Raw genomic sequence first — 22,426 nt, 5'->3', positions numbered from 1 at the left:
CACTGCTTTTTCATGGTCATCTCCTGTTGGGTATTTTTCCTTTTTAGTGAAGTCGATCTGCAGCAAGTGATGCATATTCTAAGATTCTAACTTCTACATTACCAAAAAAAAAAAAAAACAGAAGTTTCTTAACTTCTAAGGTTATCATCTGAAGTTGGACTTGGGAGTTGGAAGTAGTGAGTACAGTGAGGAGTGCATTTTGTATTCTTCAACACAAGGCAATGTGCGGAAAATTTCTTCATGAAGTGAACCTCATTAGTGATATTCAACACCAGAACCTGGTTAGGCTTTTGGGTACTGGCCTCGAAGGCTAGAAAGCTTTCAAGTCTGTCATCCGTGCACAACAAAAGCCTTGTTCAAATCCTTTTCGCAGGAGCAATGAGCAAGTTCTAAGTTCAAGTTGGCAACAAAAGATTTGACATCATTTCTAGCATTGCTGAGGGGCCTGTGTATCTCCCTGAAAGTTACGGCAACAAAATCATTTACTGGGACGTAAAATCCAGCAACATTCTCCTGGAATGAGGATTTTACACGAAAGATTGCTGATTTCGGACTTGCGCAGTGTTGAACCTGATAAAGTCTTATTTCTTAGCACAGAAATTGCAGGTACATTGTAAGAAGAAACCACCTCTAGCTCATCCATGTCCGAAGATCGGATTTTTCTAGAACTACATCAAGCTATTAGAGGGAGAAGAGTCTCTAAATTCCGGCAATCTGGTCGGCTTGGTAACAATTGTAGCATCTGTTACCAAGGTGATGCGAACTATCTGTACGTGGTTTCTGTTTTTGTAAATACTGATCGAATGAGGAAACTTTGCACCACGTGTATAAAGCATTTATCATAGTTAGTGGGTAAATTCATTCTATGGTACTTGAAGTATGGCAAACTAGAAACTTTGGTACTTAGAGTTTCAAAGAGGACAGTTTAGTACCTGAAGTTAGGTTTTATAGGACACTTTGATACTTATGTTGACTAATATAATGGTAAAACAAACATTTACGTATAATATTTATAACAATATAATAAAAACATTAATAGTTTTTTATGTGTTTAAATTAATATTTTTGCATAATGTTTATAGCTTAAGTCAATTTGTGTTTATGAAATTCAATTGTCTTATAAAACTAATCTGCGAGACTATATTTAATTAACTAAAAACATTCTCGTGAGTATTTAAATAAAAAATTCTAGAGAAATTAATTCTCGTGGTTAAAATTAGAGTAAATTCCTTCTATGGTATCTAAGGTATGACCCATTGGACAGTTTGGTACCTGAAGTTAGAATTTATGTAACACTTTGATACTTATGTTGACTTACTTATTAAATATAGAAGGTAAAATTGATATTTACATATTATTTATCAAAATAAAAATACAAATAGAATTTTATGGGTTTAAGATTAATTTCTATCACATTGGTATTCATCATTTTTATATCGTTTGCGAGAAAATAAATATGAATTAATTTTGAAGAAAAAATTAGAGAACAATACCTCCGGAATAGTTCACTCCGAAAATCTATACACTAACTTCCAAAATATTCAAATTGGTACATGACTTTCGAATCCCTACACATATTTAATACATGATGTTAATTACACCGTTAAACATACATAATTATTCCATTTTCAAAGATGCGGCTTGCCTTTATTCTTCATTTCAAATCTCAACTATGAGAGGCTTGGCCCAATTACACACTAGTTGGTTCAACATCAGGAACACTTGTAGGAGGCGGATCTTGGAGCTTTAGGAGTTTGTGGAGTCGGAGGAGGTTGGTAACGACGTCGTACTCTGTCGGTTGATGATGATTTGAGAAAGAAGAAATTTGGTGGTCGGACTCACAAGTTTTCAAGAAATTGGAGATATGATTGGTGAGTTTTTTTTTGGGGGGGGGGGATTGATCTGCATTTTTAGTATTTTAGTTTTGCAATTCCTTCTTTGCACACGCACTCACACTACCATGATTCTGTTTAATTGATGCACAAATGGTGGTCAGTCGGTATTATGAATTATGAGTTGTTGAATGACTTGAATCCTTTAAGCATAGTTTGAGATCTTTACATATGAGGGCTCCTCAAGACCTCAACAACTCTATTTTTTTTTTGTGGTTTTGTAAATGTGGCCCCGGTCTTTTCCTTCTAGTTCATCAACTCAGCAGGCGTGAGTGTGAGTTGTGTTTGGAGTTCTGGGAGAGTACATTTTTTTTGTTGGTTTCTTTTATTTTTCACTAGTAGACAGACATATTTGTCCCTCAAAATTTGACGGGTAGTATACTATATAACAGAAAACATAACGGTATGTACACATTTTGGGTTGGAATAATAACTTCAAGCACTATTTTGATTTTTTTGAAAGAAAATATACTGATCTTTAGAGTGGTCAATATAACAGCTACTATTCTTAAAATTTTCATTTACCCTAATCAGGTCTCTATGCACTTCTTGAACACATGAAGTTCTAGTTGCTGAAGCTTTGGGACTGAGAATAAATCCTGATGGTCTCAACAATTATGTTTACGTGGCATAAAAAAAAAGTAAACTGATTGTTCAAGACATCAAGAACCTGGTCTCTGGATATTTCATTCGATTCAATTTGTTAGCGTAAGTGAGATGTGTGTGAGCTGTGTAAAGCAACAAATATGTTACACATAGTGGTAGAACAACTAGATTCATCATTAGAGATGGTGCTAACAACAATGCAATTGTCCAATTCATTTCCTATAAATAGCTAGACTTGTATCATTAATATATATCAAACAATTAATACAAGAATTGTTCATATCTGTTTTCACTTGGTATCAGAGCAAAGATTCGAAAGAACTTTGTCTTTTTTTTTTTTCCGCTACAATCAGTCGGTCCCGGCCACATCTCCTATCCCAGGCCGCCACTTCGCTGCAAGACCAACCCGATCTCCAGCTGTCCTCCGACAGCGCCTCTGCCTCCAACGCCGCCTCTGCCTCTGACGCCACCTTCTTCCTCCGACTACACGCTGCTGCTCCGATCGGCGTCATATCCTGGTGCTCCCTCACGGCTCCGACGCTCCAACCTTTAATCTCAGACTCCTCAATCTTCTTCTCCAAATCCCCAACCACCGCCGCGACGGTGTGTGTCAACCTGCACAGCCTCCACCACCGAATCACCTCCACCAGCAACTCGGAAGAGCTAACAAGGGAGGGGGAGGTGCGGCTTGGGGGAGTCCATTGATGGAGAGATAGAGGGAGCGGCGATTGGGGTGGGATATGGTTTTTGGGAAAGAGAAGGGAAATTGGGGACGGGCAAGGGAAGAGGGATGATAAGGAAAAGTGTTCGACCTGACCTAACCCGACCCGGGCCACGGTCCGACCCGACCTGATAAGAAAAAGTGTCCGACCCGACCCAGCTTTCGACCCGACCCGACCTGATCCACTGATTTGTATACACACCCACAAATTTGATCAGTACACCCGAACATAAAAAAAAAGGTTCGTTTGTATGTCGGGAATCTTGATTCTCGTTTTTCAGAATGGGAGTTTGAGATTAAGTTCCGTAAGTTTGGAAGTATTAGAAGAGTATGGGTCGCAAAGAAACCACCGGGATATGCTTTCATTGATTTTGTTCATATTAGCGATGCAGAGGTTGCTATTCGAAAGTTAAATGGTCAGAATGGTTGGAGAGTTGAGTTCTCACATGATTCTAGACATGCTGTGGGACAATTCTGCACTAATAGTAATATCTCTGCTACTACAAAACCTCGAGCATGTGGAAAGATCGGTATGGCTTTAAAAGTTTCTAACTTTGTTGGTTCTGATACTTGGATTATTGATTCTGGTGCATCTGATCTTATGACTTATGATAAATCTTACTTTAATACTAAGTTGTCTTCTCCACCAGTGTCTTATGTTACCAATGCCAATGGTGAGGTTTTTCCTGTGTTAGGGAGAGGGTCAATTCGTATCACTCCTATTTTAGAACTTCATAATGTTCTATATGTACCTGACTTATCACATCACTTGTTATCTGTTCCCCAGTTGAACAGTGAGTCTCGGTGTTCTATAACATTTTTTCCCATGTATGTGATTTTCCAGGATCTTCTCACCAGGGAGATAATCGGTCGGGGGGATTTGAGGGGCAAATTGTTTCACTTGGATCAGACATATGCAGGAGCTAAACCAGGAGCTCAACTATGCACTGCCTTGACTGCAAGTTCTAATCAGGTAAGTGAAATTTGGTTGTGGCATCGCCGATTGGGGCATTCATCTTTCCATGTTATGAAAAAAGCATGCCTTCCCTGTTTATTGGTGTTGATGTGTCCTCTTTGCATTGTGAAACATGTGTACTTGCTAAGAGTCATCGTTCTACATATTCTCCAAGTATTTCTAAGAGTCATATCCCTTTTGAATTAATTCATTCGGATGTTTGAGGCCCTTCAAAAGAGCCTACAACCAAGGGTATGAGGTACTACGTGTCATTTATTGATGATTGCACTAGAGTGTTTTGGATTGTTCTCCTTCAGACCAAAGATGAGGTTTTTCCTGCTTTCCAAGCTTTTCATACTCATGTCCAAACACAGTATAATATCACCATTAGAGTTCTTCGTTCTGATAATGGGGGGGGGGGAGTATGTCAACCGTGTCTTCCAACAGTTTTGTAAAAATCATGGGATTGTTCATCAAACCACATGTCCACGAACACCAGAACAAAATAGGGTATCTGAAAGGAAAAATCGTCATCTTCTTGAAATGGCTCGTTCCATTCTTTTTAGTGCTCATGTGCCTAAATATCTTTGCGGTGATGCTGTAGAGGCTTCAGCTTACCTTATCAATCGTCTCTCATCTAATGTCCTTCAAGGGAAAATCCCTGTTCATGTTCTTGCATCTCATGTTCTCATTCCTTCTTTTCACAACATACCTATCCGTGTTTTTGGTTGCGTGGCTTTTGTTCATGTTCCTAAAAGTAAGCAAAAGTCTAAGTTGGATCTTCGGGCGATCAAGTGTGTGTTTTTTGGTTATGGAAGCAGTCAGAAGGGATACAAGTGTTATCATCCACCCACCAAAAAGTACTATGTGACTATGGATGTCACATTCTTTGAGGATATGAGCTATTTTACCTCTTCTGATATAGCTCTTCATGGGGAGAATTCATTCTTTAAAGAGTTGTATCATAGTGAGGGGGAGGAATCAAGTAAAGTCATTGTTGGAGATACTTTGACTCCAGTAGCAGAAGCTCATTATGAGGTTAATACTAGGACCCTAGTAGTAGAAGCTCAAGCTTTAAATGATCAGAATCCAGTAGTATCAAACACTCCACAAGAGAGAGATGCCTCAGACACCCAGGTTACAGAAAGAGAACCAATAGTGGAAAGCACAACTGCCCCTCCTGTCATCACTCATACCCTTGACCAACAGCTTCCTGGTGCAGAAGGTCACTCATTTGAGGTATGCCCATCCACTGGTACTAGTTGTGAGTCTGATAGTAGGCAATATGAGTTACCAAACAGGTCTACTAGAGGTCAACCCCCAAAAAGATATGAACCAAGTTTACATGCCAAATCCAAATATCCAATAGCCAACTATATGTCCACTAAGAGATTATCAAAGTCATATGAATCTTTTGTGAATCAAATATATGCTGTATCAATACCTAACAAAGTGCAGGATGCATTGGGAGATCCAAAGTGGAGGAAAGCAATGGAGGAAGAGATGTAGGCATTACAGAAGAATGATACATGGGAACTTGTGCCTCCACCACATGGCAAGAAAGCTGTAGGGTGTCGTTGGGTGTTCACTGTGAAGCATAATGCGGATGGATCAATCAACCGGTATAAAGCACGCCTTGTTGCGAAGGGATTTACTCAAACCTATGGTATTGATTATGATGAGACTTTTGCCCCTGTTGCAAAGATGAACACTATTCGAGTTCTCCTTTCGTGTGGTGCCAGTTTGAACTGGCCACTCCGACAGTTTGACGTCAAGAATGCATTTCTTCATGGCGAGTTAGCTGAAGAGGTGTATATGAGTCTTCCTCCAGGGTATGTAACTACCTCTTATGGTGATTTTGTGTGCAAATTGAGAAAGTCTTTATATGGCCTCAAACAGTCACCTCGTGTTTCGTTTGGGAGGTTCTCACAGTTCATGCGGAAGATTGGTTACAAACAAAGTAATTCATATCATACCCTGTTTCTCAAGCATCAGCAAGGGAATGTAGTAGCCCTAATTATATATGTTGATGATATGGTAGTTACTGGTAATGATACTATTGAGATGGATAGATTACAGAAGCAACTAGCCACAGAGTTTGAGATGAAAGACCTAGGTACACTCAAGTACTTATTGGGCATTGAGGTAGCCAAGGGAGTGATGGTATCTATCTTTGTCAGAGGAAGTACATCATTGATCTACTAACAGAGACATGTATGTTGGATTGCACTTCAATTGATACTCCTATTGAGTAGAACCATCAGTTAGCAGAGTACCCAGATCAGGTGCCTACTGACAAAACTCGTTATCAGAGGCTAGTTGGACGCCTGCTTTATTTATCACATACCAGACCAGATGTTGCGTATGCAGTAAGTGTAGTGAGTCAGTTCATGCATAATCCCAGTAAGGATCACATGGATGCTGTTGTGAGGATTTTGAGGTACTTGAAGTCAGCTCCATGGAAATGAGTAATATTTTCTAATCCCAATAATATCCTTGAGGTTTGTGGCTTCACAGATGCAGACTGGGCTGGAAATATTATAGATCGGAGGTCCACATCAGGGTATTTTACCTTTGTTGGAGGTAATCTTGTTACGTGGAGGAGTAAGAAACAAAATGTGGTAGCTCGATCTAGTGCTGAAGCAGAATACATAGGTATGGCTCATGGAGTGTGTGAGTTGTTGTGGCTTACGAATTTGCTACAAGATTTGGGTGTTAAACTTAAGTGTGCTATACAGCTGTACTGTGACAATAAGGCAGCTATTGATATTTCACAAAATCCTGTGCAACATGATCGTACAAAATATGTAGAGGTTGATCGTCACTTTATAAAAGAGAAGTTAGACGCTAAGATCATTTGCTTTCCGTTTGTTCCTACAGAAGAGCAACTTGCGGATATACTCACCAAATGAGTGTCCAAGAAGGTTTTTTATGACTCACTTTGCAAGTTGGGCATGGTTGATGTGTATGCGCCAACTTGAGGGAGAGTGTTAGCGTAAGTGAGCTGTGTAAAGCAACAAACATGTTACACATAGTGGTAGAACAGCTAGATTCATCATTAGAGATGGTGCTAACAACAATGCAATTGCCCAATTCATTTCCTATAAATAGCTAGACTTGTATCATCAATATATATCAAACAATTAATACAAGAATTGTTCATACCTTTCACTCAATTCACTCGTTTATGGATAAACTAATACTGTGGCTACTGGCTAGTGCCATTGTTATTTACTGAAAATTTGGTCTAATTGAGTTAATTGTCTTATACCGTATGTGCTGGTCTTCTAGTTTAATTAGTCGGGCAGCGTAATTTTTGAAGTTTTTCTTTCGTTTGTGTTGTTTGTTTAATTTGTTCATGAGAACAACCCCATCAAATACTTTAGAGTTTCGGCTTCATGTTATTGTAAATGTCACAACGTTCCTGAGCCACTATATGAAAACTGGCATTATGACATATACCATACAAGGGGAAACAACATCTTACATTACAGCCTTAAGAAATTACGTCTTAGCTCTCAATCATATCTTTGGTTCCAACTTCCAACCATATTTGGTGATAGTAAACATTCAAGATTTCACAAAGAGGGAACCGTTTCATAAAATCCAAAGTAATCTGTTGCTGAGTAAAACTCAAGGTAACAAGGTTGATCTGTTGGTGTTAAGCTCCATTATTCAGAAGTGATTAATTGAACATTATATATATATATATGTTATAACTTATAACCATTACTAAATTGGTCGAGTTATTGTTGGAACTTAGTGTGTGATAGAATCTCACATTGAAGAAGAGTTATTTGTTTGATTGTTTATAAACAAACACTCATGTGAACAAGTGAATGAGTGGGCTTGATGAACTTTCTATTAGATTTCTAATAGAAAATGATATATATCTAAACATATATTTTTATATATAAAGTCATAGACGGGCTATTTGGGCTTTGAAAAAATTAAATCTGATTATAATTTTTGAATTAATAATTTTATTATTTTTGGATAAAACCAAAGGTAATAACTGTTGGTAACAGTTACAACTTTTTGAACAGTTTTACATGTTCGAATTTGACTTTATATAAAGACGACACTGTGGTCGTTGTTTTCCATTGCAAATTCATCTCTTATTCTTCCTCCCCAAATCGATTTCTCTGAAACACAAAGTAAATTCGTCAGGAACAAGTTCTTGTGCAAGATAGTTGTATTCTCAAGATAGACGTCCGAAACTGCAGCACAAGTGGAGACAAATTTCTGTCTTAGGTTATTGCAAAGCAGACCTCTATCTTAATCAAGTTAGTGTTTTCAATCTCAATTTCATTGTTGTTATTGGTTATATATATTTTGTTTATAATCGTGATATTGGTTGGTCATAACAGTTATGAGCTAATGACAGTTGGAGCAACCTTGTACCCCCTTTGAGATTGATGATGCTGTGTGAGGGAAAGACAGGTTTCGTCTTATTCTTGCGGTTGGAAAACTATCAACAGAAAGCCACCAACAAGATGAGTACCCTAAACAAACAGTCATGCATCTATATCTTAGAAAAAAGACATAGAAAAGGTCATATATTGCTAATTCTTCACCATTTTAACTCCATTGACAAACCAAGAATCCCCATTTTATAATTTACTCTAGTTATTTCTGTAGTTCATATTTTATTTCAGGTCAAGAAACTAATTATTCACCAAAAATATCTAAGATCAACCCTTCCTTGTCCCTTCGGGGACATCCGATAAAAAAGATCAACCCTTCCTTTAGGCAAAAAAGGGGAAAAAAAGAAATATGAAGGGATTTGGAGTAATATATACTAGCATGGTCCCCGTGCAATGCATGTGTTATTTGTGAATCATATATGTGTATTACACCAGTAATTTCTTAATAGAATTAAAACGTAAGTCATTTGTAATCTTTTTTGTTAACGTATAATACTTTTATGTAATTGTATTTAATACAAAGATACAAAAAGTATTTGTGGGATGCTGGTTTTATAAACGATTTGTCTCTCACAGTTTTAACCCTCCTTTATATGTTTTATTTTGACAAATCATATTTTTACATGGGCAATATAGAGAGTTCAAATTTTTAGTGAAGTTGTTGACAACAAAGTCAGATTTAAGTTATAGTAGTAAAGATTTCCCTATATATACTAGCAACAAAAGCACACACATGCAATTAATCTTTTAAAAAAATTTACTGCAGAAAAATGTGAGTGGGTGGAGGAAAAAGTGGGAGTTAACAAAGTTACATGGAGGAAACCCCACATTTGTGTGGAGGAAAAATTGGGAGTTGAGAAAGTTATAGAGAGATTTAAGGGAAAAAAAATATTTGAATTTATTTATTACTAATTTGTTTTTTGTTTATTTAAATCCATTTTAATATAATTTATAGTGTAAGGATTAAGTCGTATTTTCATAGACTTTTTTGTTGATAAAATGAGTTATGGTTATAAAAGTATAAATATATATATATATAGTATATATGCATTTGTTGTATATTTGTGTAGAATGATTTTTAGTGATGCACGTGTCACTGTACCTTTTTTTAAAAAGTGAATCTCTATTAATTAAGACAATTTGCCTATGTAACCATCATACCCCATATTCTTATAATACCCTTGATTTATTAAATTATCTATATAGGATATTTATATAAATAGACGATAGGAAAGTAAAACTACAATAGATAGAAATCACTTTCTCCTACAAACTCTCCCATTCAAAACTAAATATAGGAAAATTACCTAAATATAGGAGAAAAAATGAAAATCTGGGAATCAACCCATCAAAATAAGATAAAGGCAAATCAACACAGGCCACACGTGAGAGGCTAGTACCTATTTAAACTAATCTGCTATGGGGTGCGGCTATTGCCACCACACAGTTTTTTTTGTTCACTCCACAATTGTATTTCAATTCAAATATTCCACTTTTACCTTTAAAACTAAAAAATTATAATAAAAAAAATATATATTTAACGATAAACAAAACTAAATATTTATTTAAATTTTAGTATTAAGTACAAGGAACACCTTCAACAGCTCGTCATATGACCGTTTGATAAATCTTTTTTATTTATTTTTGCATATTGTCACCATATATATATATATATTTTGAGTAGAGAAAACATCAAGCAAACAAAAAATGAAAGTTATATAGAAAAGAAGAGGTTGTGAAGAAATTTGAATAAAGAAAACATATATAGGACAGTAGGATGATTTAAAAGAATAAAGAAAGAGATATTCATTTCAGTTAATTTGACATTCTTTTAATCGTGTAATTTTTCAATATTATGATTTTTAATGGTAAAAGTGAAATATATGAGTTTAAATATGATTGTAGGGTGAATAAAAAAGACAGTGGGGTGACAATAGACTCATGCTTAGTTATGTATATACTACGTGAAGTTTTTGTTGCTTTTGTTTGCCGAAGAATTTTTCTAAAATACTCATTAGAGAGACGGAGTACGTTGAACAAAATATTCAAAAGACCGCGAAGAAAAGGACATAACCCAAATGTTTAGGGCTGGATTAGTTGGTATACCAATCTTAATTTTTCAATACCATATACCAACCAATATATATTTGGTATGAAAAATCCACAATTTATACCAACCAATAACGTTGGTATACCAATTAAGTGGTACGGTTGGTACTCGGTTGGTACGGTTGGTAATGCTTGTACCAACATATTTAAGGCCCAAAAATTTAAAGGCCCAATCCAAATAAGTAATAACAAATAAGTGAAATAACAATAGAATTCCAAAGTCTTATATAACTTCCAACCAAATTACCAAATACAAAGTCATAAATAGAAAACAAAAGTCCAAATAGTCAAACTGTTAAAGTACTTATGAATTCTCAAAACAATTGACAAAATAAATGATAAGTTTAAATGCGATATATGTTGACATGTTGTAAGTAGTGATGGTGCTACTGATTGGTCTAAGCATTTGTACTTGGGAATTCGATTGAATCGATTCATTCATATTTAAATAAAATATTGAAGACGAGAAAAAGAGTATACTTGAGAAAGAAACTCAAAGAGATTAGATTAAAGTTAGTAAATTTATACCGTTTGGATTTATTTTTTAATAAATCTACGGTTGAAATTTAAAGATATATATATATATAAATTTAATTAAATAATTTAATATAATATAAGTTGGTAGCTACGATATACCATGGTATATGGAAAATATATACCACCTACCTACCACATTTTTAATGTTGGTACGATATATTGTACCATATACTGTGTACCGTGTATTTAGTATACCAACGTATTTAATACAGTTGGTATACGAATTGGTTGAGATGATTTTATATACCATTGACACCCCTACAAATGTTCATTATCATTCGTGATAAAGAAAAACAAAATAAAACAACAAGCGCTAATGTTTTTCTTTGCAATCATATTTTAGTGGTTTCTGTCCTTCTGCCTACAGGTATGTTTTAATATAATTTTTATTATTTGCAATATAATCAGCCGGCCTGTGTGGTTTGGCCTGCAGGCTGTCCATGCACTATGATCAAGCAGCCTCTATTACAACACAGATTATTACGCGTTTTCTAACTATGATTACCACAGCATGCTTAATATTCAAATAGATACGTACGACTGATACATTGTACAATTTAGTTGTTTAACTCGTACAAAAATCAACATTAGATAAACCAAATAATGCAACAGAAGAAAATGCGTACAGTTGAAAGTTGAAACACCTATGTGCATACGTTCGTACTACATGGCTATATATGACATTATAAGTTCAAGATGGTAGACTTTGGATGACGTCGAGAGTGTGCTACTTCAGGTTAATACTAACGTTAGGAAATACCAATACCTTATGATGTACATCCAAAAAGAATAATGCTTCGAATAATGATGAAATAGATACGGGAAATGCCATATGCTCATATATCAAGTGAAGAGAAATGGTGTTAATCCTTGATCTGCTATAGGTATTTAAAGAACTGGTACATGACAATATCTTAAACTATATAGCATTTGATTATAAGTTTATAACACTACAATTCAGACGGATTCAACAAAGCCTCGATCCTCTATATAACCAACAAACACTTCTAAACAGCTAATCTTTACAGAATTTGCCTACATTGTCACATTGTGCACGTAACATCTTCAATGGAAACACAATAGCATATACCTCAAAGGGCTGAACCTTTCGCTCTACTTCATTTCCTTCCTCAACTTCCCCCGCTTTTTTTCTTTCATCAAACACATGCATGGATGCAGACTCCTCATTAGAGCTGGATAACTCTATTTCCGGCCACCATCCACATTACACCACTCCCCTAGAAGGTTCAACGCGATATGGCTCCCGCTCATTCACCCCGATTAGCACCGCTCACTCGAGAACTCCCAGGAGGTCTCGCCACGCCACTCCATCTACACCGTCGGACAATGACACATCGTGGCAAGGGGAGATCTCCTGGCAGTTTGAGCCGAGAGGGTGGAATGAAGCTCGCAACTTGGGCTCAGCTATGAGTCCATGGGCCACCGAGAGCATGTCCTCACGGCAGGCCCAACGAGCCCACCGGTCAGCAAATTACTACTACCTCTCCCGCACCATTGGCGGGTTTCGTACCTCAACAAGCCAATATTACAGTGCGTCCTCCAACAATGGTGCTGCGACAGATGGGAGGCTTGAGCTTAAAAGCTACATTGCTAGGGACAATGAAAGCTCAGGTTTTGGGAGGAGTAGTTACAGTTATGGGGAGCAGAGTAAACCCTTCAAAGCAGTTACTCCAAGGTTGGAAGGTATCAAAGAAGCTAGGAGTGGAAATTTCAGTTGCAGTGGCCCTTTGGCTAAGAAAGATGTGCTTGGTTTAATTAATCATCAAACAGCAGAAGATGATGAAGATGAAGATACGAGTTTGGATCATAGTGGACACCATGGTCATGGACACGGCTTATCGCGTTTTGGCCATGACCCTGGTGGCCAATATCTTGATCATGGTCATAGGTCATCCCACAAAGGGCATGATCATGGGTTATCAACCATGGATCATCATGGTGCCCATGGCTTGTCACCAATGGGGCACTATGGCCATAGTGGGGTGCCATCACAGAGCCATGGGGTGTCACCAATTACTAGTCATTTTATTGATGATGACAGTGATGATGATGAGGGTGAGGATGATGCAAGACCAGTGAAGCAAGTTGGGTTGTTTAGCTTGTTCAAGTATTCAACAAAATGGGATATGTTTCTTGTGTTTTTGGGCTGTGTGGGTGCTCTTATTAATGGAGGGTCTCTTCCTTGGTATTCTTATTTTTTTGGAGTGTTTGTGAATAAGATTGCTATAGAATCACTGGAAGCTGACAAACAACCTATGATGAGAGATGTAGAGAGGGTAATGTTTTATACTGCTTGATTACTTCTGTCCATTGTTTATATAATGATTTTGCAATATTTTTGTTGATCATATTCAGTTTGGATTAATGTTAGAATCTCATTTCTTTATACCAACCTTGTATATGATTTCAGGTATGCCTGTTTATGACTGGATTAACTGCAATAGTAGTAGTTGGAGCATATATGCGTAAGTTGGAATTCGCATCCTGATGAACATTCATTTTCTCCATCTGTTTGCTTTTAATGAATATTCTTTTTGGTTCAAATATTGTTTGTTTGCTATTCAATTTTGTTAAAGGTGTACATCTTAAAAAAAAAGCAGTTTCTCTATGATGAATTGGCAGAAATCACTTGTTGGAGAATGGTGGGAGAGAGATCTGCTCAGAGAATTAGAACAGAATATCTAAGAGCAGTTCTACGACAAGACATTACCTTTTTTGATACTGAAATTGGTGCTGGAGATATCATGCATGGAATTTCAAGTGATGTTGCTGCAATCCAAGAAGTTATGGGTGAGAAGGTTAGCTCTTTTGCTTCTCTCCATTTGCCTTGACACTTCTTTGTCACTTGACAAGCATTGGTAACTACTCTTGTTTTGTGATACATGGACTATCATCATTGATACATTTGATCTGAAAATTCTGTATAACTGCAGATGGCACATTTCGTTCACCACATATGTACCTTCACATGTGGATATGCAGTTGGATTCATAAGATCCCCGAAAATATCTCTAGTAGTCTTATCAGTCGTACCACTGATGATGTTTTGTGGTATCGCTTACAAGGCTGTTTATGTTGGCCTAACCACAAAAGAAGAGGTAAAAGGCACAAATAATATACATTGTGCCAACGCTTACTACAATCTTAACATTACTCTATCATTTCTTTTGATTTTTTTCTTCTGTACTTTTTCCAAAGGCTTCTTATAGGACAGCTGGTAGTGTGGCCGAGCAAGCTATCAGTTCAATCAGAACCGTGTTTTCGTTTGTTGCGGAGGATCATTTGGCTGAAAAGTATGCTGCATTACTTGCCAACTTGGTGCCTTTTGGAGCAAAAGTTGGCTTTGCTAAGGGTGCAGGAGTCGGAGTTATCTACCTTGTTACTTATTCTACATGGGCATTGGCCTTTTGGTATGGTTCTATTTTGGTTGTTAAGGGTGAGATCTCTGGAGGTGATGCCATTGCTTGCTTCTTTGGTGTAAATGTCGGAGGAAGGTAATACTATAGCTTGTCAATTTATGGTTATAACTTGTATCTTTTTTCTTGAAACATGTTTAATACAGTGCTAATTAAATAAACTCCTGTAGGGGCTTGGCATTGTCACTGTCATACTTTGCTCAGTTCGCACAAGGCACCGTGGCAGCAGGCCGAGTATTTGAAATTATAGATCGAGTTCCACAAATAGATCCCTACAGCCCAGTAGGTAGGCAACTATCAAATGTAAAAGGACGGATTGAATTTAAAGGCATTTCATTTGCATACCCTTCTCGCCCTGATGCTCCAATTCTTCATTCGCTTAATCTGGTCATTCCATCTTCAAAGACACTAGCACTGGTTGGCGCTAGTGGTGGTGGAAAGTCTACGATCTTTGCTCTTATAGAGAGATTCTATGATCCTACCAAAGGTATCATAATCTTATGACTTAACGAGACAAACAATCGATGTTCAGCATAAGTGGGAATAAATCTGGTTCCTTCTCTAACTAGGTTTCCAAATATATATTTTTTGCAGGTACAATTACATTGGATGGTCATGACTTAAGGTCACTTCAGGTGAAGTGGCTAAGGGGTCAGATAGGCATGGTTGGTCAGGAGCCAGTGCTCTTTGCCACAAGTATTTTAGAAAACGTGTTGATGGGGAAAGAGAATGCCACCAAGAAAGAGGCAATTGCTGCCTGCATTGCTGCCAATGCTCACAGCTTCATTTCTGGCCTTCCACATGGCTATGACACTCAGGTTCAGAAACATTGCCACCTTAATCTGTTTAAGCACCTTTAAATTCATATAAATGTGATCATGGAGTTTCATGATATAATGCTCACTTCAAATATTGCATTTGGCAGGTTGGGGACAGGGGAACTCTTCTCTCAGGTGGTCAGAAACAAAGAATTGCATTGGCTCGAGCGATGATCAAGAACCCTAGAATCCTTCTCTTGGATGAGCCTACTAGTGCCTTAGACCCTGAATCCGAGACTATAGTCCAACAGGCTATAGACAAAATATCCTCAGGCAGAACAACTATTGTAATTGCTCACAGGCTATCAACTGTAAGAAATTCTCATGCCATTGTTGTTCTTGATGGTGGCTCTGTCATTGAGATTGGTAACCACCGCCAGCTCATGGAAAAAGGCGGGGCTTATTATAGCCTTGTTGAGCTTGCTTCTGATGGAGTGACACAAGTCACACAACCTTCTTCGAAACAATATGATACTCGAATTGGCACTCATATTTCTGAGTATGTCAAATCAGCTTATGATTTATCAAAACCAACATTCATGCAAGATCGAAACCAAATAGAGGAGAAAGAGGTCCAAAAACCAAATACAAGAAAGGTTCAGCTTTCAGATATATGGTTGTTGCAGAGGCCTGAGCTCCCAATGCTGTTGGTTGGAATTCTATTGGGCATGCATGCAGGTGCAATTCTATCTATCTTTCCTTACATTCTAGGCCAAGCACTTGAAATATATTTTGGTAAAGATCCATCAAAGATCAAAGAACGAATCGCGCCACTTTGTTTAGTACTTGTTGCGCTTGGCTTTGGGAATATACTCTTCATGACAGGACAACAAGGCTTGTGTGGCTGGGCCGGAACAAAGCTCACAATGAGAGTGAGAAACCTGCTTTTCCGTTCCATTCTCAAACAAGAACCTGGTTGGTTTGATTTGGAAGAAAATTCAAGAGCAGTACTGATCTCAAGGATCACAATGGACTCTGTGCTTTTTCGTGCTGTCCATGTTGATCGATTATCAGTCATGTTTATGGGGTTGAGTTCAGCTATGGTTGGATTGGGTATATCCTTTTGCCTTGAATGGAGGCTAACTCTTTTGGCTGCTGCTCTCACTCCTTTCACTCTTGGTGCAAGTTACTTGACATTGATCATAAATATGGGGCCTAAACTTGACAATGATGCTTATGCCAAAGCTAGCAATATTGCTTCGGGTGCAGTTTCAAACGTAAGGACAGTTGCAACATTTTCTGCTCAAGACCAGTTGATCAAGTCCTTCGATAGTGCTTTATCAGAGCCGAAGAGGAAATCAATGAGAAGATCACAGATAATGGGCCTAGCACTCGGTTTCTCACAAGGTTTTATGTATGGGGCATACACCTTAACTCTGCTGTATGGTGCTTACCTTATGAAAGAAAACATAACAAATTTTGGTGATGTATACAAGATCTTTCTCATTCTTGTTCTGAGCTCATTTTCTGTTGGACAATTAGCCGGTCTTGCACCTGATACATCCATGGCTGATACAGCAATTCCAGCAGTTTTTAAAATCATGACTCGCAAGCCATTGATCAGCAGCGGCAAAGGAAAAGACAAGAAGATTGAACGGTCGAAGCTTTTAGATATCAACTTCAAAATGGTGACATTTGCATATCCATCAAGGCCTGAGGTAACTGTTTTAAAGGAGTTTTCCCTCAAGATCAAAGGTGGTAGCACAGTGGCATTGGTGGGTGGAAGTGGATCAGGAAAATCAACTGTCATATGGTTAATACAAAGGTTTTATGATCCAAATCAAGGGAAGGTATTAATGGGGGGAGTGGATTTGAGGGAGATTGATGTGAAGTGGTTAAGAAGGCAAACAGCTTTAGTGGGTCAAGAGCCTACACTGTTTGCTGGCACAATAAGAGAGAACATTGCTTTTGGTAACCAGGATGCTTCATGGGCTGAAATTGAAGATGCTGCAAGAGAAGCTTACATTCACAGCTTCATTAGTGGCCTCCCTCAAGGCTATGAAACTCAGGTATGTTTGAGCTCATAGAAACTATACTAAATTCTTTTCTAAGCACAGTGATATGTTAATATGGTATTAATTCTCTTTCCTACCTACCACAGGTTGGCGAGAGTGGGGTTCAGCTATCTGGAGGGCAGAAGCAAAGGATTGCCATAGCAAGAGCTATACTAAAAAGATCAAAAGTACTACTTCTAGATGAAGCAAGTAGTGCACTAGATTTGGAATCTGAGAGACATATACAAGATGCACTTAGAAAAATCAGCAAAAGAGCCACGACAATCATAGTCGCTCACCGGCTTTCTACTATCAGGGAAGCTGATATGATAGCAGTCATGAAAGATGGTGGCATCACCGAATATGGGAGCCATGATACACTCATGAGTTCTCATCTTAATGGCGTGTATGCTAGCCTGGTACGTGCAGAAACCGAAGCCAATGCATTTGCTTAAGCCTTCCAGGGCTTTTTGAGTGGAGAATCCTTTTGTAATTGCTTGTAGTTATAGAGAACTAGAGTCCCATTTGTCATCTGATCGTCGCCCATCAATCTTCTGATATGAGGGATTGTAATTGGTATTCCAACCTAACCCAAATTTGGAAGGAGATTCTGTATAAGCCTGTCATATATGACATACAGCTCATAACATGTTGCTGTACGTTCGTACTTGCATTATGTGCTTACTTGGGTTGGTATGGTATAGTCAGATGTTAAAGCTCATATTTACTTTATTTTTTATAATATCAAGGAAAAAGGGCTTACTTTCTTTATAGGACACCCTCCTTTCCAGAAAAGAAAGGGATCAAATGCAAAGGGATCTAGAGTTATAAGCCACAGATTCAGTCCTGAAAATCCATTTCAAAATCATATGGGATACGAAGCAAATAGACCTGGAAGTGGAACTGTGGTCTCTTCTTAACAAGTGGCTAAATAAAAAAGAACTTCTTTTTTTCAAACTGTGATCATACATTCATACATAATCATGGCTCCAATTGTTAACTTAATTATCAATCCCATATTGAGGAACCCTAAAACAAATTTTAAGGAGATTCATTTCTTATTGATTCACTTCTGTGTCTAATAACCATAAGGCTGAGACTCTATGAATGTGATATTTGACTTATTGAAGTTCTCAATAGATGCCTTATGTTTATCCATAGTAGGTATGCCTAATGTTTAAAACATTACTTGTGATTCACGTTAACAAATTCTGGTCAGTTCCTTTCAATTAGGTCAATATAGAGACTGCATGTACGGGTTTACAGCTTCTGAACAAGACATTCTAATCGTCCTCACCTTAATGGCTCCACTCTCATCAAAATCTTCAAAAGGCAACTGCATTCAGGATGAGACCCTCGACCTAATGAAGCAAGTTAATCAGAAGAAAAAGGGTGATCCATCACAATACTCGATCTCTAATTAATCATGGTGGCCCGTTTGGCCCTTTCTTATTTCACCGCAAAAGGAGAGGGAGCCATAAAACTCTCACATGCATATATTGTCTCTTGGCTTCCAAGCCAAGAGGAGATGATGTTACTTGCCTGGCATGCAAGGTTAAGAAGTTATGTTGCTCATTCCAAATTCCACCACCACCGAACACTGTTTCAATCTGAAGCTATATTCTATCCTTCATCTTTATGCTGAAATCTTTCTTTGATGTTCACTGAAAATACTCCTCAATCTATGTAGTGCAAACCTCTTCAATTTCAGGTACTTATCATCTCTCTCCAAAATTAGTATATGTATGAATCCATGTTGTTATCATCTATCCTCAATCTATTCTGCACATGCAAGGTTAAAATTTAAACAATTCTTCAATATACGTTGGAAGTTGATTTTTATTTTGATTACCAACTTATTTTTTCTATTTTGTTCTATGGCTCTTATGTCTTTGATGGGCATCTGAATTGATCTTTTATAATTTAAGGCATAATTGTCTTCCCCTAAAATAATAATTTCTGGACAAATGTATAAGGATTAGAATCTATAAGTGTCCCTAATATGATTGATATTCCATTAAGTAGACAAAAGGTGACCACTAATATCATGAGTTCTACTACCAGGTACCCACTCTGAAATTTGGATTACAAGATCAAGAAAAATAAATGGCCTCCCTTACACCAGGAGTACTACTAAAGCTTCTTCAGAGCATGAACTCCAACATAAAGGTTCGTGGGGAATATCGGTCAGTCCTGCTACAAGTTATTAGCATTGTCCCTGCTTTGAGTGGCTCAGAACTTTGGCCGAATCAAGGCTTCTTTGTCAAAGTCTCGGATTCTTCTCATTCGACTTATGTCTCCCTCTCAAAGGAGGACAGTGAGCTTATACTGAACAATAAGTTGCAGCTTGGCCAGTTCTTCTATGTTGATAAAGTGGAAGCAGGAACACCAGTTCCCATTCTTGAAGGGGTCAGGCCAGTTCCGGGACGACACCCTTTTGTGGGGAACCCGAAGGATTTGATGCAAATGGTGGACCCATCAGAGGTTCCAGTTCAAGCTGATGATCATGTAGGAGGCAATAGTTTGAAATCAAGGGAGTCCTCCGATGGTAAAGAAGAACCCTCAAGACAAAAGATTGTTATTAAAGAGGAAAAAGCAGCTGTTGCATCTAGGTATATGCAAGGGTTTTCGACATCAAATTCAAAAGCTAACTCGCAAGATTCTGGTGGAAATGGGAAGCATCATGACAATGGGAGTGGAAGTAAGAAGGTTGGCATGACAAAAGGCAAACAGCAAGAGCTTAAGGGTCAGGTATGACTACTGCTCACCACTTTTCCTATTCAAAACAAAAAAAATACAGTTTGGAGTTAAAGAGTCAAATATGCTTGCATTTGTATAATAAAAGAGCAAACACTTCAGTTGCAACTTTAAGAACCTTTTATCCCGGTTTGCAATTTGGAAGCATGCAAAATTATAAGAACATTGTTCATACATGGTGGATGCTAATTATATGTCTAACTACATATGCCACATTTTTAATGTGATCATTTGTACTAGTGTTACAGGCACGCTCAATAACTCCTTCCAACAGCAGAGCTGGAGCACTTGTATCAAAGCCAGAAGCAGCTGTATTAAACACCAAGGAGACTGCTGTGTCTTCTCTGAGAACTTCCGGTAAACGAGCTTCAAGCAAACAGGAGTCCATAAATTCTAACAGTTTGTCAAACCGGAAAGAGAAACCTCTTCCACCAGAAGTAGCTTCATGGGGTTCTCTGCCAGCTAACTTATTGAATCCTGCAAAGGTACAATAAAAATTTTCTATACATTTCTTCATCATAATAACAAGTCAGAAAATTAAAACTATGGTTGCTAGCTACCGTACCAATTCAAATGGTGAAGAATTATTTTCTTATCTCTTATTATATTTTCAAGGGAATGCTTAGAAGGCGAAATCTAGCTTCTTTGGTTGCAGCAGAAGCTCAGAAAGAAGCATCTAGAGCTGCAAATCTTGTCAAGTGTCTAAGGTAATCGTAATTTTAGTGTGTTACAGTGTCCATACCAATAGCTTATAATTAAGGATCATGTAGAAAAATGTCTGTCACTGTGAAAGTTCTTACTCAAATCTTTACTTTCAGTATGTTTGCCGATTTATGCTCATCTGCCTCACCAGACAATCCCCACCTCTCACTCACCAAGTTTTTCAGACTCTACCAGCTCATTGACCAACCACATGTTGCAGCTCCCCTAAAGGATAAATTAACTCCTTTAACTATAAAGCAGCTGCCTTCAGATATCGGAAAAAAGTTGAGCAAAAAGAGTGGCATAACTAATGGTCAAAGTGCCTTGAAGTCTCCAAAGCCCCCCACTGAATTAAGTGAGGCCGAGAAACTAGAATGGGCTAAAGGAAACGGTGCAAAAGGTATTGCAGACCTACGAGAACTTCTCTTAGATGAAACAAGGTCTTGGTTCTTGAAATTCTTAGAGGCAGCACTAGATGCTGGTGGCTTCCATCTAAATATACAAGAGAAGAAAGGCAAAGAAAGCTCAGCGCGAAAGAATGAGCCAGACAATCATATTTCTGTGACATTATCACAGCTGAAAAGTTCAAATGACTGGTTGGATAAACTGAAAGCTAGTCTAAGCACAGAGAGCAGTGCACTGATGGAGACTGTTGACAGGTTGAAACAAAAAGTATGTACTTGTTTACTTGTTCATGTGGAGTCTGCTGCTTCAGCTCTCGAAAATAGATAAGACCACGCTTGATTCAACAAAAAGGATGGTTTTCAAGTTTTTACTGGCCTCTGATATATATATGGATAAGTTATTACAGTTAATGTAACATGGATTCCCAACTAAAAGTCAATAAGTAATTTATTGGACTTCTGGAGTTGCGGTAATGACAATATTTATGGAAATTGAGTCTGTATAAAATATATAATAAGAAATGTATGTACCACTTTTCGACCCTTTCTCTAGTTCAATGTGATTGTGTGGGCAATGTATATATATAAAATAAAGAAAGTAAGAAACACTGATAAGAAAGTCATGTATGTGTATGATGTCATGAAAGAGCAGCATTGCAGAACATGAATCTGTTTCAAATCTAAAGATGCTTGATACAATCAACAGTTAAACGAGTAGCCCAGAAACAGACCTTTTGATTATTCAGTTGAACATTGAGCTTCAAAGGGAGAGAGTCCAAGGTGGAGAGCTAGAGCACATGCGAAATCTTCAGATCGATGTTCATGATGCTGATATATCTAGCATGTGCCCTGCTTCTCCAGCATGGTTCATTAACCCTGTCTAGCTTCACTGGTGACTAAATGATCGATCAAGAACACTGGTTCATTATGTACTCAATTGTTAATGGACTTTAAAATGAGAAACATGGTACACATGAGAGTTATTATAAAGGATTTTAATGTAGCAACTTGTACTCGAATTGTGTGGAAATACCTGTCTTGCTCAAAGTTGATGGATCCCACTTGTT

The 22,426-nt window shown here is 37.7% G+C and overlaps 2 protein-coding genes across 2 annotated transcripts; both read left to right on the top strand.

Moving 5' to 3' along the window:
- Positions 1-12,400: 12,400 nt before the first annotated feature.
- LOC126800507 (ABC transporter B family member 19-like) lies at positions 12,401-18,018 on the top strand. Its single transcript, XM_050527877.1, has 9 exons — positions 12,401-13,544; positions 13,679-13,733; positions 13,891-14,066; positions 14,202-14,366; positions 14,467-14,762; positions 14,855-15,171; positions 15,279-15,502; positions 15,610-17,511; positions 17,604-18,018. The coding sequence occupies exons 1-9, from the start codon at positions 12,417-12,419 to the stop codon at positions 17,949-17,951; spliced, it is 4,611 nt and encodes a 1,536-aa protein (XP_050383834.1). The 5' UTR covers positions 12,401-12,416; the 3' UTR covers positions 17,952-18,018.
- Positions 18,019-19,563: 1,545 nt separating this feature from the next.
- Positions 19,564-21,922, top strand: LOC126797191 (uncharacterized). Its single transcript, XM_050523857.1, has 4 exons — positions 19,564-20,247; positions 20,502-20,738; positions 20,869-20,960; positions 21,072-21,922. The coding sequence occupies exons 1-4, from the start codon at positions 19,603-19,605 to the stop codon at positions 21,685-21,687; spliced, it is 1,590 nt and encodes a 529-aa protein (XP_050379814.1). The 5' UTR covers positions 19,564-19,602; the 3' UTR covers positions 21,688-21,922.
- The last annotated feature ends 504 nt before the right edge of the window (positions 21,923-22,426 follow it).

Source organism: Argentina anserina, chromosome 6, assembly GCF_933775445.1.
Source record: "Argentina anserina chromosome 6, drPotAnse1.1, whole genome shotgun sequence".
In the NCBI taxonomy this organism is placed as follows: Eukaryota; Viridiplantae; Streptophyta; class Magnoliopsida; order Rosales; family Rosaceae; genus Argentina; species Argentina anserina.
Note: the sequence above shows the minus strand (reverse complement) of the source record. Positions and strands in the feature narration are given on the sequence as shown.

Bases quoted from the DNA above. Each gene is read 5' to 3' on its own strand.
- LOC126800507 (XM_050527877.1), top strand. From the start codon at position 12,417: ATGGATGCAGACTCCTCATTAGAGCTGGATAACTCTATTTCCGGCCAC. The intron at 13,545-13,678 runs GTAATGTTTTAT...ATATGATTTCAG, and splicing joins TGATGAGAGATGTAGAGAGG to GTATGCCTGTTTATGACTGG. The intron at 14,067-14,201 runs GTTAGCTCTTTT...GTATAACTGCAG, and splicing joins AAGAAGTTATGGGTGAGAAG to ATGGCACATTTCGTTCACCA.
- LOC126797191 (XM_050523857.1), top strand. From the start codon at position 19,603: ATGGCCTCCCTTACACCAGGAGTACTACTAAAGCTTCTTCAGAGCATG. The intron at 20,248-20,501 runs GTATGACTACTG...CTAGTGTTACAG, and splicing joins AGCAAGAGCTTAAGGGTCAG to GCACGCTCAATAACTCCTTC. The intron at 20,739-20,868 runs GTACAATAAAAA...TATATTTTCAAG, and splicing joins ACTTATTGAATCCTGCAAAG to GGAATGCTTAGAAGGCGAAA.